Source organism: Schistocerca piceifrons, chromosome 8 (assembly GCF_021461385.2).
Source record: "Schistocerca piceifrons isolate TAMUIC-IGC-003096 chromosome 8, iqSchPice1.1, whole genome shotgun sequence".
Taxonomy (NCBI): Eukaryota; Metazoa; Arthropoda; class Insecta; order Orthoptera; family Acrididae; genus Schistocerca; species Schistocerca piceifrons.
The window spans coordinates 45,359,789-45,377,773 of NC_060145.1; the positions used below are offsets into that span (position 1 = coordinate 45,359,789).

At 40.7% G+C, this 17,985-nt stretch overlaps 1 protein-coding gene across 1 annotated transcript in view; it reads right to left on the reverse strand.

Moving 5' to 3' along the window:
• Positions 1–1,239: 1,239 nt before the first annotated feature.
• The window catches only part of LOC124711120 (fasciclin-3), a 147,791-nt gene continuing 131,045 nt past the window's right edge, over positions 1,240–17,985 (reverse strand). Inside the window, exons 10-11 of the mRNA XM_047241001.1 lie at positions 9,507–9,630; positions 1,240–3,997 (exon numbers count right to left, since the gene is read on the reverse strand). Coding sequence (XP_047096957.1) covers positions 3,800–3,997; positions 9,507–9,630 — 322 coding nt within the window. The 3' untranslated portion in view covers positions 1,240–3,799. The remainder of the gene's footprint in view (positions 3,998–9,506; positions 9,631–17,985) is intronic.

Genomic DNA, 17,985 nt, shown 5'->3' on the forward strand with positions numbered 1-17,985 from the left:
CATGCTTATAAGGATACAGAAGATTATACAAGTGCATCATTATTGAAAGCTGTATGTGAAGGATAGTGTCGACCATTAAAATACAGCTCTTCCATTCACTGATTTTTCAATTTTGTAACTGACTGCACTCATCTGGAATGCATGAACTGTGTTTCGTAAAACTACTGTTCATAATATGCTCTTTTTCAGCTTAAAACTGAACCAAGGCATTTTTATTAATTCATGAATTGTGCTTCTTACAGCTACTGTTCATAATATGCTATTTTTCAGCTTAAAAATGAACTAAGGCATTTTTATTACTTTTAGCAGCACTAAATATGGAAACGAATAATTGAATCTTACTAGCTGATTCCTGGATGGGCCAAATTTCAGATGTTATTTATTTTTGATTTCTCAAAAATTAGCAGTTTCAGTGACACTGCAACATGGATGGGATGCCCACAAGTGTTATGATCCATGTTAACAAGATATATTATGTTTTAATTGACTTGGAATGTTGTAATTATTACACAAGGAAACACATTTTCACCTAGGTTTCACAAACGTTTATTTTACCTATGCTATGTTTTGGACCTGTAATGTTAGTGTTACTCTGTTGCAAAGTTGTTATTCATGCATACTGTTGTGTTAACAAGCAGAGTCAACAACCTCTAAAAGAAACAAGCAACAATTATAAATATGTTTGAATTATAGACTATCTCAGAAAATTAATATTGCAATATGTAACTTGGAATAAAAGATGAACGGAGAGCGGCATCACTTCACATTTTTGAAAATAGTGCATTATTTTCTACAGAACATACAGAATGGGGAGCTCCCACAACTAGTCAGGCAGTTTTTTATGTTGGTGAGTGTTACTACAAAGTTTATAACCTTGAAGTGATATTTACTAAGTAAACACAATATGTGGAGAATGGACTAGAATTTCATTTAATAAGTTTGGCGTTATCCAGAAGCAGTGAGTAAGTGAACACAGCACTCATATAGGTATGTAAATGATGTGTTGTCTTTGTGGAAATGAATTAGAAGGTAACATCATATCTCCATAAAGATAATGAATAAGCAATATTATGAAAAGGGTAGCAGACAGGCACAACAAAAAGACACACATTTACGCAAATGCAGAGCACTGTCTCTAAGTGTCAAGCCACAGACAGTGGTCATGTGTGTATGACCTGTGAATATCTGTGTGTGTGTGTGTGTGTGGGGGGGGGGGGGGGGGGGGGGAGGGTCGTCTATTTCATAGATGGTCTTCTGGCTGAAAGCTTATGTGTTTAGCAGTCTTTTTGCTGTGCCTGTCTACGACTCCAACATTTCCACTATGTGGTGAGTAGCAATCTATACTTTTCACAATACTGTCATTATTCTATCCTGGATGTTCACTGTTTGATGAGTAAGCAACATACATAGTTCAATATGGAAATACAAGGCACTGCCATCAACTGTGTACATTTTACCAAAGATATCCATACCATAATCCATCAGCCAAAAATACCCAAAAAGGGTGCATCAATGAGTTTCTTTATTTCAGCTGCATTAATTCATCCAGTTCTCTACAAACATGCTTGTTATACGTTAGACCACTTGCTTTCGGCACTTTGTTTGCAGTTGATTTTGACTATGGACTACAAACTATTGGTACAACAGTTCCAAGAAATAAGTACCCACTGGCCCTCAAAAGTAGACTACTCTGTGGAAGACAAACATTTTAGTAATAACAATAATACTTTTTCAAATGATAACCAAGAAAAAGTGCATGAGGCAATATGTGAGAAAATTGTCAGAATCGGCACCAACTTGATACCTAAAAATTATTCAGTTATCAATGATGTTATTGACACAAAAGGTAAACATTTGTTCAGCTACAAGCACGCAGTCCTTGGTGAATAAAAGTGAAATTACAAGATCATGTGCAAGAAGTGTAGCTCATTCTTTGTAGGAAAAACATGTAGCTCAGTCTCAAGTAGAAGAAACATTATAGATGCTGGAAATCCCAGAAAACTAACTTCACCTTCAAGTAGTTTGGTTGTTTGGAAATATGTTATAGATGTTCAAACACATTCAGGGCATTAAGAAGATATACTATGCAAAAACAACATACAGATAATCCCGTGCAGCTACTAAATCATCAAATCTAGTTATCTCACTCACTGCTTGTGGATGATTCCAGACTAGTGTTCAATAATATCACCTTTGCAAAAGTATAACACTTGAAAGCAGGCATGGAACCCAAAACCTAGGTTGTGCACAGTAAAAGTTTGTGAAAGATAGGGAAAAGCTGTGTTCTGAGATCTTTAAGTTTTTGACCGTACATATCCACATTGTCATACAAATATTTCATAAAGGATGATGTGCTTACAGCTGCAATATTATGCAGTAAAAGTGTTTTTAATTTCATAAGTAAATTTATTCTGGACAGTGTAGGTATTTTCTGTGGTCATGGTACATCCATCACTTACATTTATACTGTTTTGCAATAAATGACACTGAAAAATGTGGTGACAAATTACTCTTTTGAACTGGCAGCACTGGTATGATCAAACACCTACTTGAATGGCTATAGGTATAATGATCCTATTTGAATCTCAGACTTGACATTCCATCTTATTGCATGTGAGCTCCACATTTTTCTTTCATCATTTTCATCCCTTATGAAACATGTACAATCATAGCTGGAACTATTACTATCACTATCCAGTGCTTTTAACTCTATGAAGAGCACGTCTAAGTTTGTGCACTCATCAACTTACACTATTATTTACATATATTATTACACTAAAAGCTAATGAATCAATCATGTCACATGTTCATACAACTACAGCTAAAATATGTATAATGAAGAACAAATAATATCTTGATAGTTTTTCTTGGGGAAATCAGCCGAGAAATATTTTCAGTTTAGCAGTGTTTCAAGAAGCAAATTTTGCCAGAAGACATCAAGTAAGAAAGATCACTCTGAAAGAAAAATACTACTCTGCTGATTTCCTGACAAGAATTTGTCAATGCAGTTGACTGAGGAAGCCTGCATTCACAAATAATGCCTTATTGGGCAGCTAACCAGTGTAACCAAATATAAGACAGTTATGAAAGTAGTATCAATAATATACTGTATGAACAGTTAATTAAGAAATCAATGAATTAAAATGCAGTATGGTAGAACTTCGTAGTGTCGCTGTTACTGAAGATGAACAAAAGTTCTCTTTACAGGGCGGAAATGATTGATATGGCCACAGTTGTTACATGTACACTGAATCTTGAGATTATTCCAATTCTGAAAACTTAAATAAAGGGAGAAAGGAAGGGAGAGCCTGTTGGGAAGGTATAGGGAGACGACAAACCAGAGAATGACACTCACAAAGTTTGAAACAAACATGCCCAGAAAAGAAAGGATAAGGGGCTGACATTGTGGAGCTCTGAATTCATGTTACAGTGCCAGGAGACATTACTCCCAATAATTTGGAGAGAGAGAGAGAGAGAGAGAGAGAGAGAGAATAAAGCTGAAGGTGATTGTCATATACAGACACTAAGCTGCTTTGTCACTTAATATGAGACACTGATGTAGGAAAAATTACTTATTCCCTATTAATATCAATAATGTCATGTAATTATATATGTAGTTATTAATTTCACAATTTGATGTTTTTTTTTTTTCAGTGAGTGTCAACACAACTCAGTGCTGCAAAACATTAGTGCATGTGTTCTGAATTAGCAATGCAATCATATGCACAGTTATTTCAACACAAGACTGTTCATTTCCAGAAAACAAAAATTACATTATGTTACATTTAAGAGTTTCTTCTTATTTCTCTTGTAGATCAGGTTCTTTTGACTTCGCTGTGTACACAATTTCTGCATATTCTGTCCTGTCCTCCTCTGGTCGAACCTGTGGTCGTGGTTTTCCCGCTACATCTTTCAGATCAAGTTCTGCATAAACTATGTCACCACGACTTGTTTTCTGTTGGAGAGGCTCAGCTGCTGATTGCATTTCTGGTTCCATCTGTAACAGTAATAACAGTCACTTAAACTATTTATTCATAGAATTCAGGATATTATCCCAGGAAGCACCAGGATACCACAATCTAGCTGCTTATGGAAATGCAGAGTTAATATCAGAGTTTTATTTCCCAAGTGCAGATGTTGAAAAAGACAAATACAAAAATTTGGAGTGTTGGACAAGGTCACAGGAAGCTCAGTGCAGCCCTTGGTCAGCGAGAGATGAATACCTGGTTTGTTGCTGTCATATAGAGTTGAAATACGGACCTAAGAGCAGTCTAAACTCCAGGGTCCAATTTCTGAGGGCCATTAGCGGAAAAGAAAAGTTTTTGTCCTTACGTAACCACATTGTCATACAAATATTTCATAACATATTTCGTAAAGGAAGATGTGCTTACAGCTGTAATATTATTCAGTAAAAGTGTTTTTCATTTCATATGTAAATTTACTCTTGACTGTGTAGGTATTTTCTATGGTCATGCTACATCTACCACTTCTTGCAAAATTTAAATTTTGTAATAAAACTTCAAGAATGAATTTTTCACTCTGCAGTGTAATGTGCACTGATATGAAACTTCCTGGCAGATTAAAATTGTGTGCTGGACAGAGGCACCAACTCAGGACCTTTGCCTTTCGTGGGCAAGTGATCTACTGACTGAGCTACGCAAACTTGACTCACGACCTGTCCTCACAACGGTACACTTTGCCAGTACCTCATCTCCTACCCTCCAAACTTCCCAGAAGTTCAAGAAGAGTAAGGATCTGTTATATTCTGTAATTTATTTGTTCTTTATTGGTTTTTAGTAAAACCTGTGTTGTTGAAGAGGCAGATTTACAATAGTGATGATGAAGGTTGTCTGGAATCCTGTCCTGGAACAGGACTTACTGCCCTCAGGTCACAAGATGGATAAGCAGTTTTTCGAGTTCTTGAAACAACAGCTCAGTCAGCAGTATGAGCTTGTACAGAAGCAGACAGATCCTGCATGCCTACAATCATTCCTGGCAGTCCCAGCTTTCTGCCATTTTTTGAAAATCAAGAGGACTGGGAAGTGTACCACTTCGTATCCAAGCAAATGACATTAAGTTCCCCAAGAGACTGTGAGCTTCTTTTATTATCTACAAACAAACGGCTCTGTTATCTCATGCCAAAATTATCCCTTTTCCTGAACAATCACTGCTACCTATATCACTATTTACTCACTTTTAAGTGAACATTTTTCAACAAAAATGCATGTGATGGCCACTGATTTAGTTCCTCCTTCATCGTAAAGCAACATCAGACATTTATGCATCATGGACTGTGGTTTTACAGCAACTGAGTAGAACATGCATGTTTATGTCTTCTTTTGGAAAATAATTTGCAGAATCCTTAGTACATGACATGTTGGTCAGATTACCACCAGTAACTGGAGTGTGTGCTCGAACATTTTGAGAGTCTCATCCTTCTTTAGGTGAAGTTTTGTGTAGTGCTAAAACTTTTGAGGTTTCACTAGGAGCTCAGGCTGTCTTTTCCACAGCATATAATACATAACACATAAGAACTATCCTCTTGATCGGCAAGTGCAGCACAGTCCATCTGATGGTGAAACTGCAAAAATGTCAAGCAGTCAAGGTAGAAGTGGAGTGGCACCCGCTTGACCAGACAGATATCGAACCCCTCTTTTCTTTACATACTAATCACTGCTTTCCACATAATAATGATGCATATCAACAGTGTCTTCACCAGGGTCATATAGCAGATGTTTGTCAGAGCCATTTGAGCCATCACCAGTTGGTTGCACCAGCTTTAGCAAAGTTGTCATAAATAAGTCGACTGGAGATGATCTCCTCATAAGTCGACTGGAGATGATCTCCTCATAAGTCGACTGGAGATGATCTCCTTAGTGAACTGAGACAGGTCAGGCTGAGGCGGTCTGTGACTGTCGTTAAATGTGCCACTGTTGTCTACCCACATTACTTGTCACCAGGAGATTTCATTCTGTGCCATGCCTAAGTGATCTTGCAGGATGCAACATACTTATATTGACTGATCAGGATGAGAAAATCGCCCACTCTCATTTTCATTCATTTTACCATTGTCTTGTACTCCTTTATTCTGCATCAAAAGGAAAATTCAGTTCACGAAATTGCAAAGAGAGTGTGGTTGGTCAGTACTTGTCTTAAAGAGATGAAATTCCTTGTACTGTCTATAGAAAAAAGTGAAAGCAGAAAATAAAAATTCATGCTTTTGGAACTGTAGATTCCATCTTCAAGAAGGAAAAGGTGATTGGTTTGAGAAGTGTGAGAATGGGGAGAAGGGGAGTGTTTCTACCAGTAATACTACGAGTTACTCCACCTGAAGGTGAGTACTAGTCTTCTCTCTTTAACTACTTAAGCTTCCTTCCTCTTTCTCTAGCGCTGTCAATCTTTGTCTGATCTATTTCTAGTCTGTCCTTACTTTCTCTCTGGTTTTTAACTGTCCTCTGCACTTTCAGTATCACACTTTTTCAGAGAATGTCATTCAGTTTATTCTATTGATCCATTTCTTGTCCTGCTCATCTGTTATATCATGAGTCAGGATACTAGGTGACTCCTGTACCAAATCTGTGCTAGTTTTCTTTCTGGTGAGTCAAGGAGCATCAATTCCTGACAGCTTCTGTGTGTGATTGATAGGCTAGTTTTTTGCTGTAAGTATGTAAGACATAAATATACTGAAATTAAGAAAAATTCACTCCAAACCTTGCATGAGGAGTGAACCAGTATGCCAGAAACCATATACATATAGACTGAATTACTGTTCATGTAACAACTCACAACAAACCAAGATTATGGGATTTCTAACTCAAACGAAATTTCCAATTCCGTACATTTTTTAGCAATGTTTATTGAATGTTTTCATTTTGAGAAGACAGAAGGAGCAATCTGTTTTACTTACTAAAAATATCCTAAAGCCAAGATTGCACAAATATTTCTGTATTTAAAAATACTGGTTTCAACAGTGTTTGCTGTCATCTTCAGGTCTTAAAAAAAACTTTATTAACAAACGTGTTCATTTTATGTTGGACCTCACACCAAGTTGTCACATGGATAAAAAACAGCACATTATAAAAGGTTTTTCATAACTAAAATATTTAAAAATATAATGCATCTTGTGCAAATGGCCATGTCCATATATATACCACTAATAGATGATTGTTACATCACAAAATGTAACAATCATCTGTGAGTAGTTTATATAGGGAGATGGCCATTTGCACAAGGTGCTTTATGTTTTTAAATATTTTAGTTATGACAAATCTTTTATAATGTGCTGTTTTTTATCTACATGACAACTTGGCATGAGGTCCTACTTAAAATGAACAAGTTTCATAACAAAAAGATTTATTGAGACCTTAAGATGACAGCAAAGTCTGTTGAAACAAGTTGTTTTAAATAAAGAAATAGGATATTTGTAGCAATGTTCATTCTCATTTTGTTTGTAAAGAATGGAATTCGTGGTCTGTATACAAGTACACTATAATTATGAAATTATACTCTTTTCTAAATTTGTTTGTAACATTATTGCACATTTTTGCAAACTATCATTACAAAACCTAGATTTCTCTTTACAAAAGAAGCTTATGTCCGTGAAAAATGTAATTTGTTTTAATTTGTTTTATATCATTCAAAAAAAATGCTATGTAGACTTGATTATTTGGCAAATTTAATTTCCTTAACAGTAAATAAAACCTTATTATCTTTTGAATTCAGAATCAATATTATACTTCTAAAAACATCCAATTTCTGTAAAAACAATTTATTGTACTATAAAATCTCATTGTAAACAAACCTTGTTATGTGACATATCTTCTCATTTTAGATTTTTATTTTATGACTATATCAAATAATTTTTATTACTATTGTTGTTCTCAGATTTTTGTACACATAAAAAAAAAGAAAAACAAAAGTTTTGTTAGATTTTTACTGTCTGTGAAACCAGGTGTTATGGTAACTTCCAATTTGAACAAATAACTTCTAGAACATTCTGAAAAATATAATTTGCTACACAGGACTAAATGCATTAGCGTGTTATCAGTCATCAGCTAGGCTGTGATTCATAAGAATTTGTACTGTGCATATAGTGTGGTGTCATCTGAAGAGTGAGGTCCCATGGCACAGTTGGTACCTCATCATGGAACCACAAGCTAAAGACAGTTATTACTAGTTGCAGCCATGAATGAGAGATGTCAATGAAAACACACCCTCAAGAGGTTTGTACATCTCATCTGTGGAAGGCCGAGCGAGGTGGCACAGTAGTTAGCACACTGGACTTGCACTCAGGAGGATGATGGTTCAAACCCATGTCCGGCCACCCTGACTTAGGTTTTCAGTGATTTCCCTAAATAACTTCAGGCAAATGCCAGGATGGTTCCTCTGAAAGGGCACAGCCAACTTCCAAATCCTTCCCTAATCTGATTGGACGGATGACCTCACAGTTTGGTCCCCTTCCCCAAATCAACCAACCTTCTGTGGGAGCCTATTTAAGACAGAGAGCAGCACAACTCAGTCCACTCTGATAGCAGCCTTATTGTAGTTCTCATTCAAGATTGAGCTAATGTCATTAGTCAGAGTAGTGTATGTAAGTTCAGAGTTAACTGATGTTTGACTGTAACGTTCAACTGAGAGTATTTCTGTGTCAAATAATCATTCAGTGCATGGACTATAAAAGTTGTAACAACTGCAGTACTATTATTCAATGTGAAAAGCAATCATCATTGTGTTCTTAGACTGTAATATGTGTTATCAGCCAACATATGAACATGGATGTTTTCCACAGATAAGTATTTGTTATTAAAGTGTTTGACTGAAAGTGATCTAATGATAATTGTATATTGTAGAAGCTTCTCAATCTCCTCCAGAAGTTAGAATCTTAGAAATTTTGTCTAGGCTTGCTGTGATATAGTATATAATATAGAACAGCTTTTGTTTTCAAAAAGTGTTGTGTAAATGTCTCTCTAGTGTGTAACAACTGTATGTTGTGTTCTTCTGAACCAAGCTGCTTGTAATCAAACATCTGATGAGAAATCACTGAAACAAAAATGTTTAGTTTAAAATTCCATTATTCCATAACGAAAACCCGGATGAACCTTATTATAATGAAGTCTGTTGTTTGTAATCATCCCCTAGAGGCTGATACCAAATGAAGATAAGTACTGATGTGACACATGCTATCAGGATTTTAAATAGTAAATGCAATACTAGTGGTACTAGAAGTGAATGCATGAAGTGTTAGTAGTTTACTTGTGAGTGGTTGTCGTAACCCGTACATCTTACCTCTGCTTCCTTGTACACCCTGTATTTCTTTCTCTCTCTCTTTTTTTTCAACAAAAGTAGTTTTATATTTCGCAAGCCAAAGATTCACACTTTTTTAGTTGGTATCTTTCAGCTTTACTTCAGTTGTACCTAGGCTTTTGGCAGATGGTATCCAGACACTTCACTTCTATCTAAAACACTGTATTAATTTTTGATTTACTATATTACTAAGAAATACTCACCTTGGGAGGTTCTGGGGGCTCATCAGATACTTTATCTTTTTTCTTGTTGAAAATGTAGCTGAGATTCATCTTTGGTGTCTTTGTCTTGTTTGCAGGGCCGTGATCAGCACTTTCTGTGTCACTTCTGAAATTAAATTAAGTTCATTTTAAAAAATCGAAGTAGGCTGTGTCCTCTATAGTGAGGATTACTTTATAAGTAGAATTGTACTTCTGAGATGTGTTAGCATCTTTGAAAGCATGCAATAAAACTGTAACATAATGAGAATGAAAAATGGAAGAGGGAAAAAGAGGACGAGGGGGGACGGGGGGTGGAAGCAGCAGGCACAGAATTATTATTTCAACACCATGAATTTCAGAGTATACCTTGAGCTGGTGATCAATGAAAGCAATACTTATAAATGAATATGACTGCTGGAAATGATTTTGAAAATAGGACAAAGAAAATTCAAGTCCAACAAAAAATTACAGTTGGAATATTCTTACATAGTACTGAGAGCTATAATATGTTGGAGATTTAATTTGCATTTCTTTAGGTGTGAAGCACTGGTTCCATCATAATGATAAAAATAAGTTAAGTTATGAAACAAGGAGGTGGGAAAAGACGTGGCTGAAATATGTTAGTTGGGGAATTAATCAAGGTCATGTCCTGGCTCATTCTGGTGCTGAGTCTATATCTGGTATCCACCAAAAACACACATGAACATAAATCAGAATTAGAATGGTAGTCATAACACTCGATTAAAAGCCTTTCATTTTTCTTCCAAGCCGATATCAGGGTAGTATACACAGCAAAATATTAACACAGAACAAATAATAATGATTATATGTACATGGAAATAATTGCAAACGAAACAAGAAAATGTTGTCAGTGTTGTGTGGTATAATAAATATTTCCAGTATTAGCACAAATAGCCTTATTTTTAAAATATAAAATGATTCCAAATGAAAATGGCCAAAGTTACAATTTACATTAAATAATGTTGACAGGAATGTCTTATAATGTATTGTGCAGGCTGCACCTGTTTGGAGGAATTGCTGGAGTGCTTTATTATTGATTCATGGGACATTAATAGTTCTTTCGTGCTTGAAACTGCTGTCCATAACTGTTGCTCTTTCACAAGGCCTATATGCCAAGCCAGACTGTCTTTCAGGACAGAAGTAGTCCATTCTGGTAAGGTTTTATGACAGGGCACACTTCTGTGTGACATGTGAAAAATGTCACACGGTTCTGGAGGTTGTGGGCAGCATGTGGGTTCCAGACTTGGCTTGCTCTCTGTTCTCAGTTGCTGGCCCAACAACACACACTTCCTTCATTCTCCTATCCTATTTTTCGGACTCGGTCCACTTCCATTCAGCTGGGATAGCTTCTCCAAACTGCTGGTGGCATGTTTACATTCCCCAAGCGCATTCCTTGTATCCCATGCACTGAAATGTACCTTTCACATTTATTTCTCAAATATTCTGTACTTACTATACCCTTATTGAATGCCCACTCCCTCATCCATCCTGGAACATGTACAGTATACTTTCACACTGCAGACAATAACTAGTAATTTGAAAGGGTATCATTCGAAGATACATTAGTTTTACAAACATCTGCAAATATGAGTGCTGTAGTTTTCCTGGTGAAAGTCCTTGGGGTATGTCTATCAAGGGTATTCACTATCTTTGATCGAGGATTAGACATGATTCCAAACTGATGAGACACAGGTAAGGTGCACACTGAAATTTCTCATTTGTTCCATGTGCTCTTCATGCTGTTCAAAGAATCTACTGCACAGTCAAGATTATCATTCATCCTTTTTTCCCTTTAAAACCAGATTAAAGAATTATCTCTTAGTTGGGCAGCAGTAAATGTCATAATCCATGGCAAGGAATTCCATCACCTCGCATTCCATAATAGAATTGTTAAGGAGTACACTTAAGGAAAGATGAAAAACAAAGTGGCTCAATTTAAGGGTGAATAAACTTCAATTGCTCAGGCCAACTACTCATCCGTGGCATATCTCCATCACTGAAACAAAATGAGGTGATTCTTGGTACCCTCCCTGTAGGGCATTGCCCTTTAACCCATGGCTTCCTGCTCTGCCAAAAAAATACACCAGAGTAAGCTGTCTGTGATTAGACATTTTGATTGAGTGTGATTAAACTGATGCTCTGCTCTGTATTTTAAGCATAGACACTTGAGGTGAAACATGTGGAATTTGGCATAGCTATAGTCTGTCAGTCTCTTCATTATATGGCTGCAGCCTCAAGCAGTTGTGGTGACTATTGGCCAAGTAGCGTGTAATATCTTTGTTTTGCCAAGCTCTTTGCGGCAGTCTGTAGCCGCGTGCAAAAGTTTACATATGTGGAAGTGATCAAGAATGTATCTAACTGTATATGTGTTCTTCCAAGTAATAAAATAGTGTTTATTACATGTGGTATAGTGTGCATCATTGGATTCGGCAGTCCTATAACACTAAAAGTCACACTGGTGACCCCAAATTTTGTTCACGAGTGCTACAACGAACTTTCGTACAGTCAATCAGCACACAATGGATCGCTTGCTGCCCGCCACACCACACATGTGCCAACTTAAGTTTCCTAACGGATGCTTCGGCACGGTTTTCCAATCATCCACCTTGTGTTCGTAATAGTTCGACGCAGTTCCCGAACACACCTACTAGCAGTACGCAACAGGACAGTGCTTCTGCATTCCCACAGCCACGTGTGCCGGCGTCAGGTACGAACAATAACTTTTCATTATCGTACGTGAGTCAGCAGTCATGTGGCAGTGTTCCGTACCAACAGAGCATTTTTCACACACAAAACTTTGAATACAAACGTTTTACGAGTATGGACTTTCCACGTGTTCCGAGTGCTCAACAACAGCCGACACAATGTGCTCAAACCACAGTGACTAAGTTTACAGGTTTCCCAAGTGCCAGTGTGAACTTTCCCCACTACCTGCATCTACTTTACGAGTGTTTCCGACGGCACATGCTGCTCCTGCCATGCCTACCGCGTGTGTTCAACAAACATTAGGTGATTTTATAATTTTAATGCACCTGTAGGGGAGGGGCCCAGAAACTGTACTCTGTCGTTCTCTGCACATCGGTTGACTCTACCGCTCTGGTCCATTCTACGCCTGTATTGGTGTTTGTCCATCAAACGCACAATTCGCTGATTTCTTGACAAAGATCGAGCCAGCCGCTCCTACTGTGCCGCGTGCCACTGACAGTGTTGACAGCTGGTACTCCGCTACTGCACGTGAGCCAATTAGGCTGCAGAACTATGGACAGGAAGTGACAGTTTCTGATAAACAGTTATGTCAAGACTTCCCCATCTGTCGCCCGAAGCTACCACCCCTTTGCAAGGACCACCCACACACATGGTTTGCCTTGGTTGACCACGTCCTGCAGCTGCACAGCATCGCTGATGACAATTCGAAGTTCCTTTGCCTACTATGTCACCTCCATGATGAACTGGACCTGATCGGCAATATTATGGCTTCACCTCCCACTATGGATAAATATGCATTCACCTGATGCACCATCCTCGAGCAACTATCCACATCGACAGAGGAAGCTATCCGCCTCATCAGTCACGAGTCGCTGGTTACAGATCTCCATCGCAGCTCTGGCGTCATCTCCGCGCCATGATGGAAACACATCGCATGCCAGATGTTACAGTTTGGTCCATCTGGTTGCTCAAACTTCCTCTGGAAGTTCAAATTCAACTTCTCCATGTGACCTCAGCCCCACTAGATGCCAAACTGAAGATCGCAGACCAGATATACAACATTCTGCCCCCTCCCCGCATACACCCCCAGGTGGCCCTCAGGCTGCAGAGGTTGACACACCTGCATGACAGCTTCCATTGTGCAGTACAGAGTGCACACAACTCAAGCCGCGCATGTGCGTGGACCCAACGCCGCCTGGCAGCCACCGCTGAACTCCTCTCACACCGGCACTACTGCGACACCGCCACCGGAGGAACCTGCATACAAGACCCCCTCCACTGCCACTTCAACCTCAGCCAACGCGATGAACAATGCCATGCGCTGTCCCAGTTGGTGTTATTTCCATTCCCGCTTTGGCGACATGGCTAAGAAGTGTCATTCTCCATGCACGTTCCCAACCTAATAATGCGACCCAATTAAGGCGCTGCGGGCCGCGTTGCACTGCACAGATGCCTATCATTTAATACTTCTTCGCCTCACGCTCCAGGACTCTTGTATGTGAAAGATGCAGTGTCTTGCCTTTCATTTATAGCTGACACGGGAGCCGAGGTTAGTGTGATACCTTTGTCCACAGGTATTAAATTCGAGTGTCAACCTTGCTCCCTGCTTCGAGCTGCCAATAAGTCCCTGATTCAATCTCATGGAATAACTAATTTAATCCTTAAACTGCAGGACATTAACACCCCCTTACAGTGGACTTTCGTTATTGCGGAGGTGGATGAACCCGTGCTCGGGATAGATTTCCTCTTAGCCCACCCACTGTCACCCAATCTACAACGGGGTACACTAACCGTTAACTCGATAGACCGTACCACTGGTTCAGGTATCTCTTCCCTCTCATCCAAGAGTGCCACTCTATTGTGTGAGCTAGCTGAAACCACTGTTGCAGTGCTCTCTCTTAGATCACACAATGACAAACTTCGAGACAGCAATGAAGCCCTCCGCTTACGCATCACCACCGCGAAAGCCAAGCTCATGGACACTTGTAAGCAGGTCACCCAGCTGTCACATACGACCATGGCCCCGACCCCTGCACCGCTTCCTCTCACCTGCCACTGATGCCGCATGACGTTTCTACTGCCGGACAGAAGGTGTGCTCGCGATGCTACCAAGTACTCCATCGAGCTCTACGACAAGGACTACCAGTGGATCGCCGCACTGCTGCTGACCCGCTGGCCTTGGACACACAAGCGTGTGCACTACAGGTTAGTTGCAGTGCATTGGGTGCAGGTCCATCACCCCCATCGGTGTTCGCGATCAACAACGGTACTGTCCACAGAATCAATACCACAGAAGCCCACCAGTACGTGCAAAGGCTAGGTGTTTAAGTACAGAAAAACTTAAACATGCCAAAGCTATTATTCAGGAACTTTTAGGTAATAAGACTATTTGCCCTTCTTCTAGTAGTTGGTCATCACCCATGACACTTTCCGCCTCTGTGGTGTTTATCGGGCACTTAACACCAGAACAATTCTAGATAATTATCCCATCCCAAATATTCAAGACTTTGCTTCCCAACTGCATGGGGCACGAATGTTCAGTGTAATCAACTGTCACAAGGCGTATCACCAACTGCCAATGGCACCGGAGGACATTGAAAAAACCGCTATCATCACTCCGTTCCGGTTGTTCGAGTATTTGTTTATGCCGTTCAGCCTTAAAAATGCTGCACATACGTGGCAACGGTTCATCAACTCATTGGTCGGAAAACTGGACTTTGCATATGCCTACCTGGATGACTTGTTAATTTTTTCTTCCTCCCTCGAGGAACATGAACTCCATTTAAATACAGTGTTCCAACTATTAAAACCAAACGATGTCGCAGTGAACGATGCTAAGTCACAACTCCGTCGCACTAGTGTAACTTTTCTGGGCTACGGGGTTTCTGCCAATGGCATCTGCCCCCTACCCAAACAGGTCAAGGCCATTAGTACAGTGCCTTTGCCTAAAGATTTTCAGGGCCTCTGCCGCTTCCTTGGAAAGGTAAATTACTACCGCAAACACATCCTCCACGCCACTGACATACTAGCCCCACTGATGGATGCTCTCGCAGGGAAAAACACTTCGGGGTCTCGAGCGGTCAAGTGGACTCCAGATATGCGTTGCGCATTCGATAACCTAAGGTCACCTTACAGACAGCCGTTACGCTCGCTCACCCCATTCCTGATGCTCCCATCTCGCTTACTACAGATGCGTGTGATACAGCAGTGGGGGCAGTACTTCAGCAATCCGTGGGTTCTGTTGTACAGTCACTCAGATTTTTCCCCCACAAACTGTCCGCTTCCCAAGGTAAATGGTCGACCTTTGACCGGGAACTGTTTGCTATTTATGCTGCTATCAAATATTTCCAAGACGATATTGAAGGTCACCATCTTGTGGTATTTACCGACCACGAGCCATTGGTATATGCTTTCTGTAACCCAGGCAAGGACTTGTCCCCAAGATGTTTTCAGCATATGGACCTCATATGTCAGTTTATGAACAACATACGTTATGTCAGAGGGGCAGACAATGTCATCACTGATTTTCTATCTCATGTGTCGGTTTTATCTTCACAACTGGACCTCAGTGAACTCAATAAATTGCAGACAGAGGATACTGAACTCGCCGCATTGCGCTCTGATGTTAAAACAGGGCTGAAACTAGCGTTACGGATGCTTCTTGGGTTTTCATCACCCATCTGGCATGACATTTCAACAGGACGCATTCGTCTGGTGATTCCTGCACCTCTCCGCCGGCACATTTTTAATAGTATCCATGACTTGGCACACCCTGGCATTCGTGCCACCACACGTCTTGTATGTGAACATTTCATTTGGCCCGAGGTGATAAAACAATGTCGCAGTTGGGTGCGTGCATGTGTGGCTTGTCAGCATGCAAAAGTAGGACGTCATGCACAGTTCGCCACGGGTACGTTTGATGTGGCAAAAAGAAGATTCCAGCACATACACATCGATATTGTCGGGCTCTTACCCCCCTCGGGCCACTTCCTTTACATACTGTCTGCCATTGACAGGTTTACCCGCTGGGTAGAGGTAATTCCTTTCACTACTATCACAGCCGATGCAGTGGCCCGAGCCCTTTTATTAATGTGGATCTCACGCTTTGGCTGCCCAGTTTCTATCACCACTGACCAGGGCTACCAGTTCAAGTCTGCCCTCTTCCAACAGCTTTGTGAACTGTGTGGGGTGAAACGATTTAGGACTACAGCATACCACCCCCAGAGCAATGGGCTTGTCGAACGCTGGCACCGAACACTTACAGTTTCCCTGATGTGCCATGGAGGTGAGTGGGCTGACACCTTACCATGGGTAATGTTAGGCGTTCGGGCCACATACAAAGAGGACCTTGGCGCATCTCTGGCAGAAGTACTGCACAGAGAACCTCTCACACTCCCAGCAGAGCTAGTCAAGCCTTCACTCCCTCCAGATCAAATCTGCAACTCGACATTCGTCGAGCATGTTAAGGAGTTAATCGCTAACATTCGCGTGCCCCCACCTTGACCGCATTGGCCCCCTCCTGTATTTCTGCATAAGGACTTGGCGTCGTGCACTCATGTCATGGTGCACGATGACACTGTCCGACCGGCACTCGGACCTCCATACTCGGGCCCGAACAGAGTCATATCGTGGTATACCAACACGTTCGAAGTGCTCATTAATGGCATACCTCAAACGGTATCTGTCTGCTGCCTCAAACCAGCATGGTCTGTGGGAGAACTACCCAACAACCCCCAAGTCAGCCCCGACCCCCTGCTACACCCGCCTCACACGAGGCATCTATCGACAGTCCGCGGATGAGTGATGCCCATTCCCCCACTTGTGACGTTACCCACTCCCAGTCATGTGACAGTGCTACAGGTGTGTATGACATTACCCTACAGAGTGATGTGTGTGATGACTCCCCTTCCTACAGGCAGCCCCCAGCCTCTCCCCTGTTAGGATTCAGTGACGTATCGGGCCAGCCTCAGAACGGGTGATGTTGCCGCCGCCGACTCGTGTGGAGATTCTGTCAACCCGTATATGGGAGTGGTAGTGAATGTCAACACAGATTTTATATGTGGCTCTAAAGTGTTTTTTGTTATGCAGCTGGATAATGTGTGTATCTTGTATGAATGAGCCAGCTCCCCCAATGACAACTTAACCCACATTCATCTTCTCCAGTCTGTTGGTACTGACCCATCAATGGTAAAAGTACTACGTGCTGCAACAGGCATTCAGGTCCGCTACCCCGACTCCTCACAACCCATAGTCCTCTCCACGGATCCCTTGACTGCTGTACGAGGATTCACCCGGTCAGGCAGGACCGTCCGCCCCCCTCGCTGGCTCGAGGACTTCAATTACTAATGTAATGTAATGAAAGGCATGGTTTCAGTTTAAAGACCCTCTCCCTCCCCCCTGGGTGTTCCCTTTGTATGTATGCCCCAATATTTATGTTTTGTGCTCCACACTCTAGGGGGGGAGGGCGGGGCTAATGTGTCGACTATCAACCAAGCTGCATGTAATATCTTTGTTTTGCCAAGCTCTTTGTGGCAGTCTGTAGCCGCGTGTGAAAGTTTAGTTTCCACATGTGGAAGAGATCAAGAATGTATCTAACTGTACATGTGTGCTTCCGAGTAGTAAAATAGTGATTATTACATGTGGTATAGTGTGCATCATTGGATTCAGCAGTCCTACAACACTAAAACCCACACAGTGTTGTACAATAATATGAATAAATTTATATACACTACATTAATTATAATAGCAACTATTA